Here is a 26249-nt window from a genome sequence, read left to right as displayed (position 1 = left end):
TCACAGACATTAAATATAATATGGTTTAGAACAGACTGTTGAGAAAGATCACCTTTTCTTAAAGGTAAAATTACTTTCCATGTAGAGTGCTTCCTATTGTAAGGCTTTAAAGGATTCTGCACACACAAACTGCATCATTATTTAGTGGTGGCAAAGGACTGAGTGCAATTGGAAAGGTCCCTATTCTTTGCCTGAGATGCAGCAAAGGGCAGTGTTCAAGTTCTTGGCTTGTAGCAAAATCTTTCTGCTTACAGCACTTCTCAGTGGAGTTTGCAGTGAAGTAGGAACAAATACAAGATCAGTTGCTGTGTCTTGGCTGCAGGGCAGAACTTTTCAAATGTACGTGTTCAGACTTCTTTGGCTGTCTGCTTCACCATGCAGCAGCATCTACTTTACCGGCTTTATTGCTCTTTAGATGGGTAAAGTGAGAAGGAGCAAGAACATGACTTTTCCAGTCTTCAGCCAACTGAAGTGACTTGCTTTTTCCCTGGGTGATGTACCCCCTGCTGCAGTTTCAGCCAATTCTAGCAAAGAAAAGATATAATTCTAATGGTCAAGTGTTGATAAATTTTGTAATAGTGAGAGTACTGGGAAATGTATTTCAATGAAGTAACTATACAATGTAGATATCGTTCTTGGCTGCTTATCACCTGAGAAAGTGTGCGATAAATCAGTATGTATTTGTGGTGGCTACACAAGTAACGAGATGTGGGTGTTTTCTTGTTTAGGTTTTCAGTTTTGGATTTGCCTGTGTCTGTGTTGCCTGTGATGGCAAAGGACAGCTGTCCTAGCAGTGTCTCATCATCTATAATAGGCAGCTCACTGAACACCTCATAAGACTGGACTGTGTGTACAACGTAGGTGGATCAATCAGAGGTACACAAGATATTTTTTAATAACTTGTAACCATTTGGACAATGGAGACAGTATCATTTCTATTCTCCTGTCTGTCTTAAGAATTGGGAGCAAGAATTTCCCTGGAGAGGATTTTATCTGTTTGGTGGAAAATCTTGTAAATTCCTTCCTCCCCTCCTCAGATGAGTGCTGATAAAGTTAGTTCAGAGATTATTTTGATATGGCTACTATTACATAATGAAAAATTAATAAACATTCTTACTTGTGGAACTCGCATCCTTATATATCTCTACTGTGACAAAGATGGCAATCATACCTATCTTGCTCCTTCTTTTTTTTCTTTTGAAAAGGATCCCTGCTTATGAAAACAAGCTTAGAGAGTTTAGCCTTTTTCTAGTGTCCAGTGGATATAATAACAAGGAGCTTGCTTAGCAGTGAAGGAGAAAGAGTTTTTCCTGCAACTGAGTTATACTCACATCCCAAATGGCCATGCCAAATGATTCTTTGGCCACCTGTGTGTTAAAGCTCTCCATATTGGTGGAGAGCTTTAAAAAAATACATATTGGTGGTAGTAAAATGTTGTGAATAAACAGATTCCTTCTGTTTTTTTTCTGAATCAGTGTTTATTAAATACAAATGCCAAGATAGAGATTAAATTTACCAACAGTGATACAGCTTGCCTTGGACTGCATTGAAAGTGCATTTATGCAGCTACAAAAATGTGGGAGGCTGGAAAAGCCTATATAGCCCTTGTCTATTGTAAAGAAAACACCAGTTAAATAAAAACAGGGTGTTAAAAGGCACAGTTGGAAGAGAGGAATAAGGAAATAAATATGAATCTTATCAAGATGCAACAGATATTGAACTGATAGAATTAGCTAAACCTAAGTATGAATTAAATAAAATCTAGGTTGTATGTATTCTGCTGAATTAAATCAAGTAAAACCTGGAAATAATAGTGCTTTGCCTTCTTTATGGCATCTAAAAAGGCATGTCAAACCAAATAAAGTAGCAACTGTGGTGAAGTTTCAGATTGTTAGTAGGCACACAACAAATTACTCAATAATGTCAACTGTCCCGCAAAGAACTCTGTAATTCAGCAGCCTCTTCTTGCAGACTCTAGTCCATTTACTGCTGGAAGATTATCATACTATGCTATCAACCGTGAAAAGAGAAAGGTTTCAATAAGCTAAAGGAAGCTTCAGTAAAGTAACTGAAACCTCAGGCTGTCACCACAGGAAAATGACAATCAAATGACTTTTTAAACATAAATATCCATAAAGTTAGGAGTAATGTAGGTTTGAGGTTTTGTATTACTATTTCCAAAGAGAAGCAGAGCTGTTAAATTTCTCTTTCTAAAATGCAATGAAATTTGATTTTGTGTGTAACTGCAGACATCTTGGCTACTGGGGAAGGAAGGAGAGTGTTGCTGTGTTACTAAGTTGTGTATTTGAATCTTTTTGATCATTTTCTTATTGTCATTCTTCCAACTCCATAAATTGAGCACCTAGCACTGAGCACCTTGGAGATATTTCCTGCATCTTTATACCTGCATAAGTGATACAGAGGAGGGGTTCCATTCACTTTCATAGGGAATAATAATTACTGTTACATGTACACACAGAGATATATGCACACATATTTTAGGGGCTAGCTCTTACTAAAGCTAGGTGTAAATTCACGGGTCTTTTGGATTTGGGGTGTCAAGGGAACCAAAGAATCATCCTCCCCATCCCCTTCCCACTGCTAGAGATAAAGATTTTTAAGAAATTGTTGGAAGTAGCTTTGGAGAAGACTATTTCCCATGTCAAAACTACCCAGTCTGTGAGTCTTTTTTTCTCCTCTTTTCCTTCCCAAACAAGAACCACGATTTTCCTCCAATGCTTCTCACATTGTTTTAAGCACCTACCATTGTCCCAGTTTTATGTGGGGAAGCCTCAACATAGCTATTGTAAATGGTGAAAGGAGGAGACACAGAAATGATGAATCTTGGAGTACTCCATTTAGTCTGTGCATAAGCTGTGATATGATAAGAGTATCAACGTTCTTCTCTTGCAGAGCTCCTACTTATGAAGCAGCTTTGTAAATGCTCAGTAAACATGAGAGGCTTTACAGATCCAGGTGTATCCTGTAACCATAGATCTGGTGATGTCTTTCAAAATGTGCCTTGTTCTTGTGGCAGCACAGAGGGCCAGACCCCTGGGCACAAGGCTGAGTGTGATGCTGCACAAACCTTTCAGTTCGCTTTTGTAGAATATTCTATGGTTTTAATTGCAATGTAGTTTTTGGACCCTTACTCAAGTAATTCTTTTGTTGTAGCAAACCCCATTTGGTACAGGTTTTATACTATGTTTGTTCTGACAGAAGAAATAGCTCATGGTAGGTTAGCTTAAAATTACCACAGTGATTTGCAAAGGTAATAGGGCTGTTAGAGATGTGCATAGAACTGCATCTGTTGCCACGGAGTTGAACTTTGAATAGTGACTCTCACTTGAGTTGGGTACCTACCTTGCATACTTCTGATATTGTTCTTCCATCAGTACTATAAATCCAGTGGTACCTTGTGTAATGTGTAATGAGTTGTCCCCTACACAATGATGATGGAATATCACTGTGACTTATAACACTCTTAATATGCAAAATGCTGGCAAATGGATTAGCTTTTTAGGGCTGACTGCTGCATCTGAACAATGTTACACCCACCGCAAAATGTCAGTGCTCTTCCAATGGCAAATGATGAATGGCAGAATTGGAATGAACTATCTCATTTATACTGGCCTTAGAAATGCAACATTGATAGCTGTTTTGGAAGGAGGGAAATACTAATGGAAGCAGTAAGTTGGAGGGGGAAGAGAAAGGAAGGATAATGCAGATAATGGAGAAGAAAAAGTAATGCAGGTGACTTTAATCAAGTTTAAAACCAGAGACAGTGAAGTTTTAGTGTTGCAACTCTCCATCTTGCAGAGATGCTACTGAAGTCGCAGTTCTTTTTTGTGTCATGGATGCACTTAAGTCTCATTGTCCTTTGCATGTTACAAAACAAGTTTTATGGATTTGAGATTTCTTTTAGGCCTTTTCCTCATTTGTTGTCCTCTGGCTGTGACAAATAGCCTTCTGCCCTTTTTGGGGGCCTGTTTCAGTTGGTCTGTTTTATAGTACTGTGGGCTCATGTCCCCTCTCTTGGCTAGGACTGGATCTTTTTCTGCAGGCAGTGTCTTTGCTCATGGATTTCACAGAAAATTTGTAATTTGTCCAATTTCCTGAGTTTAGGTTTATTTTTTTTAGTATAATACTATTTTACTATTATTCAGATAGCAGCCAGAAGCATCCAGCTGAGGTCAAGACCTCACTGTACAAACTTAAGTAAGAGGCAAGCCTGCTCCCGAGTGCTTGGAGTATAGCTGTTTGGACGTTTGCATAAATTGCAGGGTTAACAGATGCATATTTCTACAGGTTTCAGGCTAGGATGGCAAAGCACATTTCAACCACAAATAAATTTGGCCTCTTTTCCTCTGTGGAAGTTGGAGATTGGTTCTGTGGTAACACTTCCCCCCTCTCTAATTCCCACACATGTACTTGTTACTGACATATATATGACTGTGGTCAATATAGGTGCTTAACTTTTTAAAGAGCCTGTGTAAGTCACTAAGTGCATATTGATTTGAAGCAAATGTAAATTAGAAATAATTTTGACTTGCTAACGTAGTCAAATAAGGAACATTTCTATTGATCTTTGTCCCAGAAGCCAATTATCTGGATTAAGTGTTTTTATTATATGAAATACAGTGAATAGTATATATCATTCTGCATTGATCAGTGTGAAATTGCATATTTAAGACAAGCACTGTACGAGTGGTTAACAAGTGATTTATTTTCTAAAAGTAAATCCTGTTTTACTTATCCCCCGCTTTACCTGTTCAGCAGCTGTGCTTGTAACTGACCAGGAGGCTGTTGACGCATGTGGATCAACACATTCTTGTTCCTATCATTTCCATTTTGGCTTCCTTCCCTTTCACCCTGCTCCATCCACAGTACGTTCCCTCCCCCTTCTTCCTCCCAGACGTTGTAGAGCTTACCTGTATTCCTGACTCCTTAGCATTGGCAGTTTTTGCCAGACTGTGCTCTGCATTGAAAGACTGTTCTCTGTATTAAATAAACACATTGCGGCAATCTCTCATGCCAGGAAGCGATGCTAAGGATGTGGAGAATTTAGTAGTGCATGTACAGGTGATGGTTATAAAAAGTGTGCTTAATCTACACACTTAGTGTCGCCGTACCGACGGGGGAGCGGGTCGGTGGTCAGCTGCGGCCGAGCTCCCGGGGAGCCGCCGGCGGGGCTACTTCCCCCCCCCCCCCCCGCCAAACAGGGGCCCCATCGCTGCCTCCCGGAGGCAGGATGTGGCCGCGGCGCTCCGCTACGAGACTTGCGCTTGCAAGACGGCGACCTCCAGGAATCGCTCTGCCTCTCGCTACCCAAACGCTGACAGTATCTACACGTATTGCCACAGCGTGCCATGCCTCAGCCCCGCAGCAACTTAATAATCTTGGTAACATCCTGCTCTCGACTCATTTTCTTGGCAGGGGTTTTAATTACGTTTCGGGCTCCTGAATGAATTTGTTTTCTCTGGATCCTTGGTGTATTGAGACGCTTGTCACGTTTGGGTGCTTGCAATCACTGATGCGTTTGTTTTAGGGGATGAATTAGTCTTCTGAGCCTGAGCATGTCCAATTTCTGAATTAGATTTCATTGAAAGCTAGAACAAAACAAAACAAGCAGCGGTTTTGCTGTGCCACTTTCTTTCTCCCACCCCCTCGTTCCTCGCGGCGGGGTAAAAGTCGCGCGTTTCCATTCCACTCGTCAAAAGCGGATCCGAGCCTGAGCCCGAGCGTGCGGAAGAAGGGGCAGTTCCCTCCTCCTCCGCGCCCCCCCCCCCCCCCCCCCCGGCGCTGTGCCCCCGGCCGCTGAAGTTGGGAGAACGGCAGTGAGCGCAACTCCGCGCCCTCCGCACTCACCTCCATGTGGGGGGCAGGAGGGCGCCGCACCGACAGTGCAGTGCGGCGCCGGCCTCGCTCCGGGCCGGGCGGGGGCCATGCAATGTCGGGCGCCCTCCGGGCAGGGGCTGCGGCCCCGCGGGAGAACCTGTGCCCGGCAACCGAGATGCTGGCAGCCGTCTCACTTTTTCCTCCGCTCTCTGAACTGGGAGCATGCTCCCCCCCCCCGGACATATGCACATTATACATATATATGTATATAAGATTACAATTCTGGATACATCTAAATATGTTAACTGCTATTAATTTCGCTGCTCTTGCAGAGCCACCCCGCTTCCCCGCGGAGATGCGAACTCCTCTCCATGCCGCCCGTCCGGGCACCCCGCTGCCCGATCCCCGTCGCCGCCGCGCCGTGCCCCGGCGGCACCGAGCGCCGAGGCTCCGCAGTCACGTGGCGCGGGGGGCGGGCGGCGGCGGCGGCGGGGGGGCCGCTCCGCAGTTCGCGGTCTGCCGGCGCCCCGGCACACACCGAGCGCTGGAGGCTCCGCTGCGCCGTCTGCCAACCCGGGATCTACCTCCGTGCTTTTTTATCCCCGGCTTGTTTTTTCTCTCCCCATCGCCGTTTTTCTCAATCTCGGAAAATTCTTGGGGTGCTGGGGAAATTTGGGATTTTCTTTCTAAAAGGGGGTGTCTGGGCATCTCACACCCCCCCCTCCCCCCGCACCCGCTGCCTTGCTCCACTTGCCCTTGCGCCTTTTTTTCTTCTTTTCCGCTGCCAGTCTCTCCACCAAACCCGGGCTGATGTGCTGTGCAAGAGGCTGGAAATGGAAGTGTTGATGCTCTGGCTTTTCCCCTGGATATTTCAGTGCGTGTCGGTGCGGGCGGACTCCATCATCCACATTGGTAAGAGAGGGAGCGGGGCGGGGGTGGAAAGGGAAGCGGTGGCTAAATAAATAAATAAAGGGAGCGTCTCGTTTAACCGTGGGAATGTCACAGGCAGCGGTTCAACCCAACTCTGCGGAGAGACAGGAGGAGGGAAGGGCGACAGGCAGCGGAACCCTTCCCCCCAACCCCCGGTTGTAAAGTTAGGGGCGAAACGGCGGCCGGGGGGGTTGGTGTTGCGTGCGCCGGGGCCGCCGCTGCGGTCTCCCATGTGGCAGGGGAGCCCGTGCGGGGACCTGTTTGCAGGGAAGGGCTTTCTTCCTCCCCCCGCCGCCCGCCTCCTTGCCACCGAAAACAAACAACCGCCCCCAACACCCCAGCGGGAGCGAGGCATAACCTGAACGTGCTTGTAGGGAAAACTTTCGGGGAGCTGGAGCCCGGGTTCCCAATCCCGTGTTCCCACCCCCTGCCGTAGCAGGTGTCAGCCGAACCGGAATGCGGAGGGGGGGGGGAGGAACGGGGGGACTCGGCTGGGGAACGGTTAGAAGGGAGAGATTTGCAGCGGCTGTATGCGTGTGTCTATGAGCGCAACTGTTGTGGTCTGAATAAGATCTCATTACATTAAACCCCTGGGCAGCAAGGAGGCTGGATCAGCAGTGGGAAGAAGAGAGGGATGAATAAGGGGCAAAAGAAAGGCTGATGTGAACTTTTATGGCTTCTGGGAGCAAGGCATGGTGCTGTCCGTGGAAAGCCTGGCAAGCAAAAGCGAGTCTCTGCAGTCACCTTTTGGCTGGTGTTGAAAGGTACCAGCAGGAACGAAAATTAGGATGTTTAGGGTCGGAGAGGGGGGAGAGAATCACTTGTGGAGGGTGATCGAGGAGAGTACAGATAATCGGGAGTATGGCTGGGAAATGAAAAGCCTTAATTCCCACCGGCCTTTTCGGGAGGATGGCCGATCAAAAAGAGGAGGGGGCAGGGGCGACAGCGACCCTGGCGAGGGGAGGCTCAGCGGAGACGGGAGGAAAGTCCCGCTGTGACCCGGGGCGGGGAGGGGGAGAGGGGGCCGACCCCCTCCTAAGTTTCCCGGCAGGGGCGGCTCCGGGGCCTGCGGCGGGGGGGGATTCTCCCGGCGCCGCTTGCCTCCGGAGCCTGGGGGCGCAGCCAAGGCAGGCAGCATTGCGGAGACATTAAAGAGACGGGGCCAGCCTTGACAGCTGCGGGGGACTCCGGTCCCGGGGCACTCCCCAGGGCAGGGCAGACCTCACCCCGGCGGCACCGGGACCAGCCCCTCGGGAAGGCGGGGGAGGGGGGGGGGCGGGCAGCGAAGGGAAGTGCCCTGACCGAGGTGGGGAATAGCCTCGGCGGCTCTCCTCGGCCACCCTCTCCTGCGAGTGGAGAGGATGAGTTACCTCAGCTTCTCCCCGCACGAACTTCAGCCCGAGTGGTGGTGGCGAGCAAACTCCTCGCGGAAATAGCGGTCCTGTGGGCAAGAAAGGAGAGCTACTGTGTGCAGGGCCAGATTTCCCATGGGCAGTACATGGAGGCTCCAGCCACAGGCGCGCACGGTGTGAATCAGCAGGACTTCTCCAGGATGGGGGCTCATGTTTTTTTGCTTGTTTTGTTGTCAGCACTAAAGAGCTCCCACCGCCACGCAGAGACGGGCAGTTAAGCCTAGTGTGGGCGTACATACGCGCCGTAGAGAGCGGATTTTATGTAACACACATCGCCAGATGTTTTCACGTTAACTGCATAAACAGGACAGTGAAATTAAAGCTTCCAGGTTATGGACACAAATCCGGGCTTCATGTTCGTGTGTGCATGCAAGCCTCAATAAAACCGTGCCCGAAAGACAGCAGCCTAAGGACCCGCAAAGCAGCGAGCAAAAGTTGGTCAAATTCCCAAGACTGCTCTGCTTCCCGTCACTGGCTAGGTGCGTCCCTCACTCCAGCGTGGCTCCGGCACACGGCTCCTTCGGTGCCGGTGGAGCAGAAGTGGCTGGAGGAGGTCTGAGCCTCCCCGTGCTCGGGACGAGCCCGAGCAGATGCATGTGTGGGTCCGGGCCCCACAGGCGTCCAGTGCCCCCGCCGAGCCGGCTGGAGCGCTGCATGGTCCGGGTAGGGGAAAGACAAGGGGGATTCTGAGGCGGCCAGACTCTCCTCATGCTCTGTCTCCTTCCTCTTCTCAGGTGCCATTTTCGAAGGCAATGCTGCCAAGGACGACGAGGTGTTCAAGCAGGCGGTGTCGGATCTGAACCTCAATGACGACATCCTCCAGAGCGAGAAAATCACTTACTCCATCAAGCTCATAGAGGCCAACAACCCCTTCCATGCGGTGCAGGAAGGTGAGCGCCCCGGGCGGCACCCCCGGTGGGGCGGGCTGCGCGCAGGGAAGGGACCGGGCTGAAAGAGGATCCGTCCGGCACGTTAGCGGGGAGGGAATTTCAGCGCCGGTAAAGCCCGGACCCGTCCTGGCGCTCGGCTGGAAACTTTTCTTCGGTCGGGGGTTGGCGCTGTCTTACAAGGAAAAGGGACGCGCGTCGCGGTGTGGCGATGGCGTGCCCAGCCGTGATGCGCAGGGCAGCCCGGGCTAGTGGTGGCAGCCGTGGGAAAGCCGGCATGGCATAGCGCGGCACAGCACGCAAGGCGGGGGACCCGGTCGGTCGTGGATCCACAAGCGGCCGCTGTGTTCGCCGCTGCGGAGGAAAAGCCGGTCTCCACCGCCGCCCTAGCCCCCCAGCAGGGCCCACGCGTGTACGCGGCTGGCAGGGCAGACGAGGGGGTCCTGCAGGGGGAGGGGTGGTTGTTTCATACGGCGCCAAGGGGCCGCGCAGGACGACTCGGTGCTTGCGGGAGGTGGCGGGGCACAAGTCGGCATCTCGCCCTGCGCATCTGCCCCAAAGAGAAGCAGGGTGCGGGTGGCCGGCGGCTGCAGCGCGGCCCTTTGAGAGCGGAGCTGCTCCCGGGTGGCTGGGAAAGAGGGTCAGGTAGCCCAGTCGCCGGCTGAAAACCTTCCCAGAGTTTGCAAGACCTGACAAGTAGCTACATAGGTAAATCACTTCAATTAGATTTTTCTTTCTTCTTCTTCTTTTTTTTTTTTTTTCCAAAGGGAAACATTTAAATTAATCAGCTTGCCTTTACAAATAAGACTTTAAAAAGATATTATTTGTGTTTTAATGAAGCCAAGGTTAATTATGGCCTAGGTAATTTCAGAAGCTGTGTTTTTCTGTAGTAATTATTCTAGAAACAGAGAGCTATTTATATACCTAGACTAGAATATTTAAAAAAATGATTCATCACCAGCCTTACCCTTAGTTCTACAGAGCACAGAGTGAATCTTACCCTGTGTGAAAATTTGCATTAATCCATATGTATTTATGCCAAGTTGTGTACATGTAAATTATGGCTACAAAATTACACCAAATGTTAATGTTCATGAACTCTTAACAATTTCTTCTGCCTTTCCCCTCCCCTCCCCCTTGGAGTAGGTGCTAGTTAATATCACACACTCCGGAGAAAGAGCAGTATACACGTTTTTAAGGGTCTAATCCTGTTAACAGTAGGATTCCTCCTGCTGCTCTGAAAGCTCAGTAAGGCAGTATGGAAAAACCCTTTATGAAAATGGGACGAAAGGGACTTTAAAACAAAACTTTACCCACATAGTCAGACACCAGAGGAAAATAAAAATCTCTAAAAATAATGACGTGTTGATTTATTGGCAAAGATGAACTCTGAACAACTGGATACATTTGCAAAGCTCAGTGTCCTATATTGGAGCTTATTCATATTCATGGAAGTGACAGTAGTTGGCTGGCTGAACAATTGCTTTCAACAATGTCTCTTCTCAGCAGTAAAACTTTATGCAACTATTCTGAATGCCCTGGGATCTGACAGTCCTGTTGATGGAGTCCCTTTGCTCAGTTTTGTTGAAAGCAGAAAAGCATGAACTGGAGCATTCTTGACCCACTAGCATTTTATTCATTTTTCTTTTTTAACTGGTTTATTTCCTAACCTTGAAGATTCGTATTGCATTTTTGAAGACTGTTATGAAAACTAAACTTCTCTATTGAAAATCCATGATGGACCCACAGAAAAGGTTCTGGTCAGATTTTTAATCTTTTTGATACAAAATCATTGTGCTACCTGAGTATATGTAAATCGAGATATTTTTTACTGTCTCTTCCAAGATGCTTTTTCAGGGCTCATGTGCCCATTGCAATTATAATTGCTCTTTGATGAACTGGCCCTACACTGGAGAATTCAGGAAGTGGTTGATGAATGTTCACAATTCCACAGAGACTTGTTCTCTGTCACTACTTGATTAAGGCATATCAATGTGTCTTCTTTTGGGAGGACTGCAAAATGATCCTATCTGTGAGTAAAAGCTTGCCACAGTGGGAGAGCCAAGATAAGAGTATCAGACTTTGCTCAATTTCCTGGCTTCCTTTGTTGGTTCAGGTCAGGTCTTTTTTTTTTATTTAAGATTTAATTTCCTACTTTTGAAATGGTTATGCAACTTGCTGACAGAATGAGCCACAGGATGTACAAGTTGCCACGTTATTCTTACTGAGCAGTGCCTCTCTGCCCAGTGTTACTTGGTGTCATTCTGACTATTCAAAATGTAATTGTATCGCACTGTATGGATGTCCTTCTCATTTTGGTATAATATTGCTTATAGTAGTCAAAATAACCTGGAGCAAATCTGCTGCCCAGACTGCTTGTAGGATCTTGTTGCTGCTACATAAAATGCCCTGACACCCACATTATTCTTCTGAAGTGAATTGCTAAGCAGCACCATGGAAATCAATGTTACAAGCATTAGTTTCATAGTGATGGAACTTTTTATAGTAAAAACCAATTTGGAGTAAAAATAGACCATTGTGATACTACTGCCAGAATAGTTCATGCAAGCAAACCAATTGCAAATATTGTTTTTATTTGAAGTATCTTTCGCAGAGTCTTGTGAGATGACATGGTAAATGATTCCTTAAGTCCTTTTAAAAGAATGCTGCAAGCAAGGACCTTCATTTCAATGATACTGTGCTAGTAGAGTTATGGAAAGTCATCCTTCCATGTAACAAGGTCTGTTGCACAGTAACAAGACTTTAATTACTGATGGAGATAGTCTTTAACATGCATTTGATCTGGCATTTATTGTGCAGTTGGAGAACTTCTGCATGGGTAGGAACTATAGGAATTTTTTGGTAGGAGCAATGCATTTGCAAAACTAAAAGCCAAACAGAAGGTACCTTGCCTTTCATAAATGAGTAGTTTTCAGCGCTGGAAGGTGCTGAGAAGTGTCATAAGATTTTGAAAAGAAGCTTTAGGGACTTGACTTTAGAGAGAGAAGGGCACTACTGTGATAGTTACTGATGACTGAAATAGATAAATAAAATGCAAATAAAATGCAATGATCCTGTTTTTCAAAGGTGGGCACTCATGTTAATGGTGCCAGAGAACAGTAATTAACAAAATGTAAATTGTGTTCCATCTTGTCTTTCATTTTAATATACATTGCAGAAACAAGATCCTGTTGTGCTGTTAAGTAAAAGTTGCTTTGGCCTCATCTAACTCATATTCTATAACAAAGTGTGGCAAGTGGGTATAAGGAGCTTTAGTGCCAAGGGATGTAACAGTAAAGAATCAACAGACCCTAGTGTACACATAAAATAGGACTTTTGTCTGTGCTTGCAAGTAGTCATCACATTTTGTAGAATATTGCTTTTATGTATGCGGGAATTACTTGAAGGAAAAATTGCTTTTTCACTGGCTGTCATGGGAGAAAATATACATGGGGAATCATTGTTCTTTTCATATGGTGTTAAGGAAACGAGCTCAAATCACAGACATGATGTTAAATTATATCTTTGCTTCCAAAAGAGCTATGCGCTCAGTTTCTGTTAAGTGATTGAAATGTGAGATAATAAGTGCTTGTTTGTGTGTGGTGTGTATTCAAGCTAGTACTGTGGTAACCTTTCTATGATTCAGGGATTCAAATAAGCTCAAAGATACAAGAAACAGTTTAAAGCTTTCAGTTCAAATTGGGATTTTTGAGCCTGCCATTGGTTTTGAAAAGGGACTGTGTGTATGATATATGGGTGGCAAACAAGTTTCTAGCTGGGCTTGAAAACATGATTCTATGTTTAAACTAAAAGCCAAATAAAGCTAAAATGTAAGTTTCTAAAATGCTGCTTTTAGAGGTGGAATACTTAGCCATAAGTCAAAACTGGGGCATAGGAAAGCTAATACTCGTAGTGCTCTTTGGAGAAGGGATCCAAAGGAGACAGTTACTTGGAACTGTGAAACTTTAAAACCCTGTTTCTCAGCGGATGGTGCTTGCACATCTATGTAGATTTCCTGGAGCTGAAACTTGCTGTTCTCTCCGCATAGCAATTTCAAATGAATTGTTTCTAATTTGGGCAGCCTTGTATGTGTGCTTGTTGATGTTAAAATGCTGTCAGCTCTGGAAACCAGAACAAATTTGGAAAATCAGTATGTGATTTGAGAGCAAGAATGGTGTTCCATAAAAGGGTTTATTGTCAGTCCCATGCATGCTGCTGTGGTTTCAGAGCAACTCAGAGAGGCTGATTTTTTGGATATCTGTGTTGTATACCACTGAGTCAATCTGATCTCTTATCATAGTCAGTAGGACTTGGTAAGGATACATACTTGGTGTAGAATAGAGTAGATAGAATAGACTATTTCATTTGGAAGGGACCTACAAGGATCATCTAGTCCAACTGCCTGACCAATTCAAGGCTGACCAAAAATGAAATGCCTCTTAAAAACTGACAGGCTTGGGGCACTGACCCCCTTCCTAGGAAGCCTGTTCCAGTTTTTGACCCACATACTTGGTAAAGAAAGGCTTCCTTTCCCTCCTGCCCTCGCACCTCCCCTGGTGCAGCTTTTAACCTTCCCATGCGCCCTGTAACTGGGTATCGTGGAGGAGAGATCAGCACAGAGTTCTTGAGCTGTCTTGGTGCAGCACATATATTTCATATTACTACAACAGTTGCTTTCTAAGAGTTTTATTTGTTGAGAAGGTATAAGCTTCTGATGTGTAGATAATGAAGGTGAAATACAGACATGGAGAACAGGACTCAGCAGCTATGCTGCTATTCTTACATTTATTTATCTGGCTAAAATCTCAAGCAAAGCTATGCTTGTCGTACGTGCGTTGCCCAGTGGTAGGGAACTGCAGAGTGGTGTGACTGCTTGTGTCTCTGCATGTGTCTCAGGGTATTTGCACATAGCTCTTTTTGCAAGCCTGGGACTCTATTTCAGTAGTAGTGGAAGTGTCCCTGACCAGAAAGCCACAGATGGTCCAGAAGCTGTATCCTGGCAAAATACAGACTTAAGACTTCAGTTAAAAGACTGCTTTCTCTGTTGTGAGATTTTAGGTGGCTATTAAATATAGAAGGGGACAACAGCTGTGAAAAGATACCCCTGGGCATGGTGATAACCCTTCCCTTGCCATTGGGTAAGCCCAGGTCTAGCACCATATGAAGCCATGTCAAATAGGTGTTTGTGTAAATGTGGAGTAAATCATTTTGTTTTATTGAGCTTATAGTTTCACATGCTGCAGAAGTGAAGGTTGTTTTTAGAGTTAGGATGTTTTAATATCAGAATGGAAGAGTAGAGGGAAAGGAAAGTTTAAGAAATAGAAACAAAAAGTAAGATAAAATTTCGTAAAATATTGCATATACAAATTATTAGTTTTTTGCAAAACAGAGCTTTATTGATCTGACTGCATTAGATTGGGGAATTTGGTGCCTAGCTAGAAATCATAGGCTGTACCTAGATTCCTAATTTAAAACACAAAAAAAAAATATGCAAAATTACTATCTGCCAAATAGCAAAGGATTGGTTTATATCAATATACTGTCAACTGATTTTTCTCCAGTGGTTTCTCTTAAGTCTTTCATTGTCATGTAACTTTATCTGCTCCTCTGATGTGGCTTGCTTCAACGCATGTTTCACACTGTTTTCATCAGGGTATGGGGTCTTGTTTGGTAGTTTTTGACAGATGAACTCTGAGCACATATTGCTACATATTTTTTTTTCTAGCTTTAATCTGAGCTATCAACACTTTTTAAAAACCAGCCAGGAAGCATGAAGGGTGGTGATCCCTCCCATGGTCAGAGAGGCCTTACTGTGTGACTACACATTGTTTTCTGCACTAGTTTGCTGCAGTTAAAAGCTCTTGGTCCGTGGGGTGAATGGGCTTAAAAATTTTACCTCCTTGTGCCCTTTGAGACCAGACCGAGGCCTGTGAAGGACTGCCACAATGGAGACATCTGTGACACCATTGTCTCATTGTGGTTGAATTTTCGTGCTCTGTAATTGCATGGCTCAGTATATTACAAACTGGAGTATTTTGCAGAGCTAAAGAAAACATTCAATTTAAATGTCCATCTCTTCCCATTCATAGAATCATAGAATTGTTCCTGTGTGTTTGTTATGCTGAAAGCAAGGACCTGCAGGTATCTTCAGTAGGAAAGGAGTCAATAGGCTTCAAAGGAGTCTGTTTGGTGTTGAGGATGAAGGCAGGCTACAGACTGGGCAAACATCCAAATACCCCTTTGCTTTGTTGTTTCTTTACATTTGTGATTTGTTACTTTGTAGCCAAGGCTTTTGAGGTTCTGGTCACAATTTAATTGCAGGTGCCAAATATTTTGTACTTTTGGGAGGCAGTCCCTGGCACACACATCCCTGCTATAGCTTAGGTCTTTTTTACAGGGTCTATTTGGGTTAGTTCCATCCCAGCCATGTTCTTTACTTTTACAGAGGCTTCTGTCAGTTCAGGTGGGGCTGAGCTGCCTGGGGACCAAGCTCCAGGCAGTGCCATGCATTGGGGTGCAGCAGGCAATGAGGAGTCAGAGGAAGCAGTAGGTGCTGCTGTGGGCTCACAGCTTAGCATCCCAAGGTGGTAAGGGGTTGTTTGGTTTGTTTGTTTGTTTCCTGTGGAAACACCAGGAGCATTGATGTGAGCTGTTTGGAGCAGAGAGTCCTGCTCTAGTTAGAAGGATTTTGTCTGAAATATTCCCCCCTTCCATCTGCATAACAGGTTAAGATTATTTCTTCTCTCTCTTCTAATATACAGACTTGCTAACACTGTTCTTTCCATGTTGGGTGTGGGTCACCCATCTGTTTTAAGGGTATTGTGCACAAGAGTAGCTGCAGGGTAGGCTACAGTTTTTTTTGAGTACCCAATGGTCTTTCACACCAATCCTGCTGCCGATCCTGCTCATTTATCAAGTAACTGCAGTTGGGTTTCTTTTTCTAGGATTTCATCGTCGAAAATATGCTACATCATTAGCCAACGTTAGAAATTATCCCAAATAATCAGAAATAAGCAGTATTGATAAAAATATTAGTAAATATGTTTCAAGGTTAAATATTTTCTTTCTGTTTCTCTTTTTATTTCTTTTTTTTTTGTATTGAAGAAAATATTTTTCTGAGTGCGTTGTTTTTCTGTGGCACCTTTTCTCAGTCATTACTGTGGAGGAGGATCTGTAAATGTGAAATGAGTATACAAAACTGCCTCAGCCTGATATAGTTAAAATAATGGTGAAAAAAAAATCCTTAATTGTGAAATACAGTCTGTATATATGCATGTATGTATGTATGCCCATATATTCCATACAAATAATTTAATTGCTAGATTTACTGTAATGTGTCCAGCAGAGAATATGCCTTGAGCTTTTCTATGTTCAGAATCTTCCAGCTACAAATGATTAGAGGATTGACTTCTAATATTGCATTTTCAATTATGTCTTCATGCAGAATGAGATGAATTTAATATTTTGATGTGGTTTATCATGCTGTGGTTGAGCCATACTGTGAAAGTAGTTGAAACTACACATTCTTTGAATAGAGGGGATATTGTCATGTTTATTAAAACTGTTTATGGCTTACACTAGTCATTTACTGGGAGGAAAACTAAACAGAGCCTCAAAGCCTAGTTATAGAATGTCAATAGTGCCTGCCTATAAGACTACAGCACCCTAAGAGTGTGGCTGAAATAGTTACTGCAGATTTAACTTCTTGCTACTTCAGAGGAACATAGTCAAACCCATGTTCATTTTTTAGGCAAAGATCAAGAAGTTTTTCATGTCTTTATTCATAATAAGTTCACTCTGAGGGGAACTCCTGTTTTGTCTTTATTTGTCTCTGTCATCTCATGCTTAGAGGTATTTTTTCAGTTTGCCCCTCAGAAAAAATCTACTTAAAATGCATTGTTGGAATCATGGCTGTGTGATTCTTTTATATATACACACCACATACATATATATTCATTCTAGCAGGACACTTTCACATAAAACCAGACATCTGCATATATATACTCTTTTAGCAAACATATATAATATATGTATAGTAGAATGAAAATGGCTCACATGGTTATTGCTTTTCTGGCAAAAGATTTTTCCATAATTTATATATATTTGAGATTTTGAAAAATTACTTACATGTTCAATTTTGCATTTTGACAGGGTTTTTTATTGGTCTTTTTATTTCATGTAATAGAACTTGCAGTGATTTTTCTTACATACAGGAATGCTGTGTGGTTCTTCCTGTTTAGAAACCTGTTGAAAGACGCCAGGTTTCAGACTAAGGAATGAAACATTTTAGACACATGGCACATACAAATTATGCAGACTACCTTACACAAAAAAGTGTCAGCTCTGAAGCTGAAATCTAGGTGCCATCCTGAGAATCCTTTCCATTTTACTTTTCATGGAGGAAAGGGACCAGCTAATGCTAATCCTTAGCGTGGCTCTTTGGCTATTAGAATTCTTGTTCATGAGAAAATTGAAGTGAGACTGTTCAATAGAATGCAACGTGTCGAGAACCTCATTTTATATCATATGTAGATCTGTAATAATTTCAAAGGGAGATAGTAATGATATGCTAATATGCCAAGTTTTCTTTCATTTACATAACTTTAAGGCAATAAATATCTGAAATGAGAAATATATTGAAAAGTTTTCTTTTATGTTTTTCCTAATGGCTTGCATTTAATTATAATTTGGAGACCTGACTGCTGTTCTTGAAACTACCTACATTCAGGTTTGTGGGTTTGGAGTGCTTTCTATAGCCTTAAAGGTATGTCGTATTAGAAAGATGCTGTCTGTACTAGCCCTTCTTTTGTGAAGTTCTATTCCTTTGACCCTGTTGTGGCATGTTGGTGCCTGTCTAGTTTTTTTCCTTTTGCCTATTACATATTCAGATATGCAGTAAGAATTAATACTGGAAAGTACAAACCATCAGTGCTTAAAGGTATAAAGAACCAAGAGGCATTAATTTCAAGTGGTGTTTGACCACATTAAAACACACAGCAGGGTTTCTGCTGCTTGACCTTACTGAGAAACTATTCCCTTAGCAACCTTTCATAGACAGAGTAAAAGGACAGTAAGAAAACATTTATTCTTCCCCCCTATATTCAACAGAGTAATATTCAAGAAATTACTTTCTCTCTTAAAAAATACAACAAGCTCAAACCAAAAATCTCCCAGTGGGTCCAGCATTTCATTATGGATCTTGTTTCTCAGTCCAGTCATTTAATCCTCTGCTTTTTAACGTACTTATCTGAATCTTTGAGATTTTAAGTAGTAGCATTGCTGATGGAGTATTTTCAATATCTTCAAGAACTCACTGATAATCTGTTTTGTTCTTATTTAGAAAGTGAATAAAAAGATTTTCTATATAAGTGAACGTTTGTAAACTTCATGAAGATTGTCTTTGTCAGCAGGTAAATGACTCAGCTATATAGGATCATTTAATACTTAGGAAATACCAATTATTTGCTGCTTGGTAAGAATTTCAGTGGTGAAACCATGTAATTATCTAGAGCAGCATTTCCATAGCCCTTTGTTTCCTTGGCCTCTCTGCTCCTGGATAAAGGTATAACTTGGGATGGTGTAAAGAAGAGAGACTGAGCCTCTCAGTGTTTTTTCTGTGTGTTTGCAAACATTTAGTTTTCTTTTTATTTAGAAAATGCTTTAGAACCCCAAGGAAAACTCTAGTATAAATTGATCATTATCTTGTGTGGAATATTAGCTACATTTTAATCTAAAGCACCAATGATTTGTTCATTTTGTATGCTACTGGACACATTTTTGGAATGATAGCAGTTATCTGACATACTCAGATCTAGAATGTGATGTCTGTAAGGGTCAAAACACAGAGGGCTAGGATGTTGAAGTGCACAAAAAATAAAAGGGAACAACCCAATTACTGGCTTTAACTTTATTTTTACTGAAACTTTATTTTTCTTTTCTTTCAGCTTGCTTTTGTCCTGAAGTGTTTCAGTTACTGTGGAAGTAACAGTTTTTCTGATACAGCTAGGACTTAGTGACACAAACAGAAAAAGTTTGGGCTTCCTCTGGGCTGAGCAAGAGGCTTGCACAGCATGGGTCTAGATTTTTAAAGAGGCTGTAGAAGGGCAGGGCTGCCACAACGCTAGCGAGTAATCCGTCTGCAATAATCACCCTGTGGTAGGCATTTCACTTCCTGGGAGAAGAAAAGGTATTTCCAAAGTGTGCTCACAGGACAAGATAGGGAAAGATACGGTCTAGCAGAAGCTGAGGTTCACTCAGCCTCTGCTTGTAGAAAGTCACTTGGCCTGGGTGGCTTGAAATTAGTGTACCTACATCTGGATTAAAGCGATGCACAGTCAGCATGAAAAGTAATTTCACGTTTCAGCACTACCTAGGTTGGGATTTATTTTTTTTCAGTTTTATTATTTTTCTTTTCCCTTAGAAAAAAACCTATCAAACTGTAAGAATGCTAGTGGACTGTATGTGATAGTGTTTAGGGAACACTTGGGAGGAAAGTCTGCCAGCAAGGCTTCTAGACAAGCAGTATCTTTAGCTATGTGGTTAGTGCACCCATTAAATGTGTTACAGTGCTTCAGCAGCCAGTGGGTCCTGCCTTGCCTCTAGATGAGTACTCGCAAAGTCAGCTGTTCAGGCAAGCCGAAGTGCTGTTGTCAAGCGTGATTAGAGACAGCCTTCTTAAAAGCAGGTGGTTGGAATAATCTTTCCCTCCCTGCTCTGCCTGTGGCAGAGGCTCTAGTGTGTCAGGATTGGTTCACAATTGGGTTTCTTAAGGCTCAATGCCTTAAGAAGGCTCAGTGTCCTCTTTGCTTTTACACCGTTGCTTAAAAATAAAACATAATGTCAGCTAAGACTCAGAGTCATCTGGGCAATACATGATTAGTAATGCCTGATTCTTTTTGAATCAAATCTGCAATCCTAATTCTCAAAAGGCAGTTTGCTGTCTTTCCTTATTATTTTTTTTTTCAGTAACCTAATATTTATGTAAGGAAGGACTTTCTTCTGTTATCCATTTTGTTTGTTCTTAGTGTCTTATTGCCAAGCCAGGGACGGTACAGTTGTAGCTGGTATATCTGTGCCTGGGGTCCTTCACCAAATACCCAGTTTCTCAAAGGCATCTGGGTGGGTGAGACATACGCTTTCCTGTCTGTGGTTGTTCTTTTCAGAGCCATCTCCTCACTTCCCACCATGTCTCATTTTATATGGATAGCAGACTCATCATTCTACTTCCTAGTGAGGTTTGGAAACATAAATAATTTCCCCAAAGTCTCCTTCAGCTGCCTCCTCTTGTTTGGTAGCATGGTATTCCCCATCTACTTCCCCCTTTCCCTACCACTGCTCAGTGCAATAGATTTTATGAACATGCTTTTTGTGATTTGCTGGATTATTCTATTTCCACTGCATTTTAATCATCATGATGACATCTGTTGGCATCAATACACAGATGTCTTTTCAGAGCATATTCTAAGGTTTGTGAATGGTTACTATATCTACATGAGAAAATGAAGGTTTTGTCTTTTCCTTTTACATTAAAAGAAATGGAAGTGCATTATGGAAATGAAGTATGTGTCTCTGGGAGACTTGCTGCCTTTTAGTCACCGCCAGAGGAAACTGTTTCATGAGGGTTCCTCTGTGTTACCTGCTGCAGTGAGCCCGGGGGTTTCTATTACAGAATTAAGTCTCTCATCTGATATGATGGGTATTTTTCCTCTCTGTTCTGTTATATTCTGTTCTGTTCTATTCTATTCTATATTTTAACATTTGAAGCCATGCATCTCTGACATTATAAGGAAGTGGAGAACACATGTGGACAAGAAGCCCATGGTGCTCCTTGAGAGTATCACAGTAGCTCTAAAGAATGGCAAAATATCAGGAATGTGAAAAAGAAATTACAGCGGTGGTCAGTTATATTTGCTATAGTGCATTCATACAATGCTGGCAGTGAAATGCATTCAGAATAAAATGGTAATTTGATCAAAAAATACTTCAGAAAACATCTGTCAACTAGAAGGCAGATAATGTATTGTCATAATTTTAATGCCCCTTTATTTTCTTTCTTGTGCTAATTATCTTCCCAGAGTCACTGTCCTTTAGGCATTTCAACATGCAGAAAAGCACCCGATGGGTATGCAAGAAGCAGAGTTTGTTGATCAAAACTGGGAGTTCATGTCCTGCACTCATGGCTGCAATGGGGATTTAAACTGGATTTTGATAATTCTGCTAGCTGGTCTCTTATTGTTGCTGTCCTGTGGGTAGACTGTTTGTAAACTGGAGTCTTGTCTTGCCTTGAGAAGTTCTGGGTGGTTGTGCTGAGTCAGTGGAAGTGGCACATCTCCTAAAGGATGCTGTAAAAGCAGGATGTGTATGATGTTTTGGCTCTGAAATTCATTTTTGCAAAAAAAAAATAAATGAATAAGCTGTTATGTGGGGTAATTAATAGGGAAATAAATTATTTTGCATCTTTAGTGAGAGAAAAATATGCATCATATACACATGTATATGCATCATATACACATGTATCATACATGACATTTTACCTAGATAAAATCAAGTTGAACTAAGTCACAAGATGATCAAAGGACAGGTGGGAAAAGGTGTGAGCAAGCCCTGCTCAGTTCACTCCCTGGGTAAGTTCGGTGAACTAATAAGATAAGATTGTTCTCTTTGAAGTTGAAGAAGAAATAGGAGGAATTTCTTTGACTGTAGAACAGCGTAGTGACAGCTGGAAAGGCACTGGGAAAAGCTCTGTTGGCTCCAGTGCACCTGGAAAGTGCCTCAAGGCAAAATGAAAGCTTGTGTCAATTTGCCATTTAACTGTTCCCAACTACTTTTTTTGGTGAAGTGTATTTCACTCAGGAAATACAAATACGGGGATTTAGAAAATTCTGTCTTTTAAAAATGTATCTCCGTATCTTCAGGCTTGCTTTGAATGTATGATTTGCAAATAGCTTGTCAGATTACCAGATTAACTGGGAAATAGTTGTAGATTTTAGACCTTTAGAAAATGCACTTGAAGCTGAGAATTTTAAGTAGGATCGTCAAGATTTAGCATGTTACTACAATGTTAATAAATAGCTTGAGAGTTGATAGGAAAACTTACGATTCCATTGATAAAATGCAAACCAACTGAGGAAGCTAGTCTAAAACTCAAATAAGCATGCGAGAGGGGAAATTAAATGCTCCTGCAAAAAGGTTTGTATACATGTGAATTTCTATTTTTTTTTTTTTTTAGTATTTCTGGTGATGTTATATTGATGTTTAAAAAAATTACATCAATTTCTTTTGACTGCAAAGTTTCCTAACAGATATGACAAAATCATTAACTCCATGAAACCATAGAGACAGACAAATGCAGATGTACTTCAGTCTTGGTCTAATAAATCTGATTTTAAAATGTCCTTTAAGTTTCTTAATGAGGGGATGTTAGTATGCAATGTGCCTGTGTTCTTTCCAAAAGATTTTTCAGGGTATCCATATTTGCAAATAATGGCTCACATGGGAAAAGTGTGGCCATCAAGGTAATAAAGTGTTCACAGTGCTTTAAAAAATTGTGCCTGCAATGCATTCATCTGGAATAATATTAGGATTTAAACTGAAGATGGGAAATATTTGCTGACAGGACTGGCCTCAAGGCGTTCTTTTTCCTTCCTAAATGCTGATAAAATTGCTTGAAATGTTCTAAAGTATATTGAAGGTTGTCTCAAGATGGATGTATTGGCTTAAAAAAGGATTATTACATTCTCCCCACAATAATATTCTCGTTTTGATGAGATTTTACAAGAAACTGATTTTCTCTCTTTTTCTATAGAAAAAATATTTATATAGGAAGTGAACTTGTTGAGAGTGTTAGTTACCTTGATATAGAGAAAGGTCAAGTGATTTTTCTGGATGCTGGTCCTGGATTAAGTTTTAAATTGTGGAAGTTTGACTCTAACTCTGGTTGCTTGTGAATGAGAATTACAAGGTGAAGAGATATGGGGGTCTCAGTGCATTTTCTCATGTGTTTGCTTAGCTCTGATCTCTTCAGTATGGTAAGGAAGACAGAACTTTGTGACCTCTGTATGTGTCACTGGGATTAGCGTTCCTCTTCCCAGTGTTCATGGAGTGTTACCACATACTTCATGCCTCTTCCTGACTTGTCTGTAGGGCCCAAGAAGGGATCTTCCTCTTGAAATGTAATTTAAGGTGCATGTGTTTTACTTCATTCCTTATTTCCTTCTCTCCTTTCTCTTCACTGTCATTCTTGGATCACTCAAAGTACTAGGTTGGCCAAAGGAAGCTTTGAGATTTTTAGTCTGGTACGCTTATCGCTTAATTCTGTTATTGCTAAACTGTATTTTCTTAAGCCAGAAATGGTTTAAACTAGATGTGGACTTGTGAAGGAATTTTTGTTCCTGGTGAGGTAAGTGAGACCTGCTACTTCATTTTTACTCTCTGTACTGTGTGGGTTGTGATCCATTCCTCAGGGTTTTCTGATATAACACATTTTGTGATATTGTTGGGGCCAGCAAGAGGGCCTGAAGTTCCTCTGCTCTGCTCTTGAGTTGCATTGTGCTTCTTGCCTTTGGTCTTTTACTGTAGACTATGGGACGGCTGTCGGCCAGTTGTTTTCAAGTGTGTTCAATTTCTATACCTCTGGGAAAGTTCCTGAGAGGGGTCATAAATTAAATTAATGAGAAAAGATTTTTTTTTTTTTTTTTTTATTGCCAGCATTGCCTTGTGAACCACAGGTTGAAACCAGTAGTAGAAGATTTAGGAAAATAGGATTAGGAATAATCCTTAGTGTTCACAGGACTGATGTCTTCTTGACCCCTCTGATTGAAAAGAATTGGAATCAGTGACCCAGATGATTCTTCCAGCTTGGCCTCAACACACAGAGCATAAGTATATAATCCTAGAATCACTTAGGTTGGAAAAGACCATTAAGATAATCGAGTCCAACCATAAAATGACAGTATGCTCACTGTGTTTAAGCTCATGCTTATGTTTATTTTCCTTAAAGTGGTCTGTTAAATTTCTGTTTGAAGTACTGAAGGTTTATCTTATAATTAGCCAACTACAAATAGAAAAAAAATGATAGACATTTTTGAATGACAGGCTGTTATCTAAGTGCTTGCAAGCAGATGAACAACTCCCTTATATTTGCTAGTCTCAGTTGTGTTCTGTAGGGAAATACAATGGGAAGGAGAGCTGTAGGTCTTTGGAGGTATAAAAGCCTCAGAGATATAAAATGAACATGGGATTTTGGGATGTCTGACAACCAACCATAAGCTCAGATACTTTCCTGTTTGCCAAGCATGACTGTGCCACTGTCATAAAGTAGGCTAGAAGTCTTTAATAGCTGTACTTAAGTGCCTGTAAACTAGTGAGTGATTATTTCATCTTCTGTTTATATCATTCATCAAAGCAGTCTGGGCTGACAAGGCCTGGAAAATTCTCAAGGGTCTTGCTGCTGTTAATGCAGTGCACTACAATGGGACCTCTCTTGTACAACAATGTTGCTATGTACTTCTAAAATTGTAGTCTATATTGGCACTAACTCGCTGAATCATAGGAGTTGCACACTCCTACCCATCTGCCTCATTTGAAATGATTGTACTAAATTATTTGGAAGTTTTCCTTCTGTATATTGCATGTGAACTTTGGAAGTTGATTATGTTTGTTACCATTAATAACACACAGTAGCTATTGGGTGATTTTTAAAAACTCAGACCATCTACTTAAAAAATAGAATTATTTCTGTGAGGATTTTGAGGAACTGAACTGTTTTCTTTTTTTTCCCAGAAATCTGAATAAATATCTCCAAGAAATCACTGTATGCAGCGATGTTTTACTGCTTTAATTTATTAAATTTATTAAATACTACTGCAGCTCTCTTTGATTCATAGAAGCTTTGTATGAGGACCACAATTTGCTTGCTTTCTGTTGGTAGAGATCTGAAAGCATAAGCTTATAACCATCAATAGCCATGTGAACTTTTGCCTGGCTTGATCCTCAGACTCATTACAGATGAGGTTCTAGACCACATGTAACCCCATGGCAACTATTTGATTTTAAATAGTGCAAATCACAGTTTTTACAAGCAGGCTGAGAATTTGTGCATAGGAAAGCTTTCCAGACCCACATGCATTTAGCCCTGACCCTTGACCAATATAACTACTGTGAACATGAGCCAGATCCAGTCATAGGGATACCTGTAGGTACATGATGCAAGCTTTATCTCCTCTGCCCTGCCATGTGTAGTTGTAGTAGAGCATGGCATACACACACTTTGGCATGCGTTTCTTCTTTTCAAGCTAGCATGGCTCTTCAGGCTCTGTGAGTGGGCATCTTGTACAACAAAGCAATTAAATTGGACTATTGCTTATGCTTATTGTAGTCACCTGAAATCTTTTGCAGGAATTTCTGAAATATGATAACTTTATTCTTCCAGAGTCAGAACCTGCACATGGGAGGAGCTTCTCACATTCATGGGCTTAAAGGCAGTATGGTTCAAGGCACATGCAAGACACAGGAAGTTCTGGGGCAAGTGACTGTAATTGCAGCATCAGCTTTAGTTGTAGTGATGAATTTGGCTGCTCTGTGAAGCTTGCCAGTATTGCTGCTACCCAATGAGAAGGGTTGGGATTTGGGAAAGAGAGCTGTGGGACAGGGAAGGAGCACCACTCCTATTTTCCATTGTCTCCCAACTGACAGCAGGGGTAAATCTGAGTGCACTGCTGGGACTTTGCTTGTGGTTTGTCCCTTCATATTTATTTCATATTATGGTGGAAACAGCCTGGACTTAGCCTGAAACAACTTCTTATAATTGTGGCATCAAAATTAGATTCTTTCTAAACTTCTGAGAGGATGTGAGCTATTTCTGATTAACAGTCCATATGATATACTGTCTGCTTTGCCTGTGTGGGAACTGAGTCCATATTTCTGAAAGGCACAGACCATGGGAAAATAATTTCAAAATCAGAGCTGCACCATGGGCAAAGTTGAAGGAACACTAAGTGTTCTCGATGATACACCCATTTAGGTCAGTCACAGGTGATTATTTCACAGGTGAAGGCATGTGCAGCTGGCTAGTGAAAGATAACCAGGACTGTGTCACTGGGGTGACTGCTTCCAGCAAAGTCACAGCAGACTTGACTGATCTGTAAAGATCTGAAGTGGTTAATTCCTAAGAGAATGAACTGTA

The 26249-nt window shown here is 42.4% G+C and overlaps 1 protein-coding gene across 2 annotated transcripts in view; it reads left to right on the top strand.

Annotated features, from left to right (window-relative positions):
• Positions 1–26249, top strand: part of GRID1 (glutamate ionotropic receptor delta type subunit 1) — a 604451-nt gene that overhangs the window by 63682 nt on the left and 514520 nt on the right. Inside the window, exons 1-2 of one of the 2 annotated variants that reach the window (XM_061373713.1) lie at positions 6314–6750; positions 8915–9070. In XM_061373713.1, coding sequence (XP_061229697.1) covers positions 6672–6750; positions 8915–9070 — 235 coding nt within the window. In that variant the 5' untranslated portion in view covers positions 6314–6671. Of the gene's footprint in view, positions 1–6313; positions 6751–8914; positions 9071–26249 lie in introns of those variants that run through there. The other variant, XM_061373714.1, reaches the window with a different exon arrangement.

This window comes from Neopsephotus bourkii, unplaced genomic scaffold (assembly GCF_033783945.1).
Source record: "Neopsephotus bourkii isolate Nb327-2 ecotype Australia unplaced genomic scaffold, CSIRO-AGI_Nbou_v1 NB_1634, whole genome shotgun sequence".
NCBI classification, from domain to species: domain Eukaryota; kingdom Metazoa; phylum Chordata; class Aves; order Psittaciformes; family Psittacidae; genus Neopsephotus; species Neopsephotus bourkii.
Note: the sequence above shows the minus strand (reverse complement) of the source record. Positions and strands in the feature narration are given on the sequence as shown.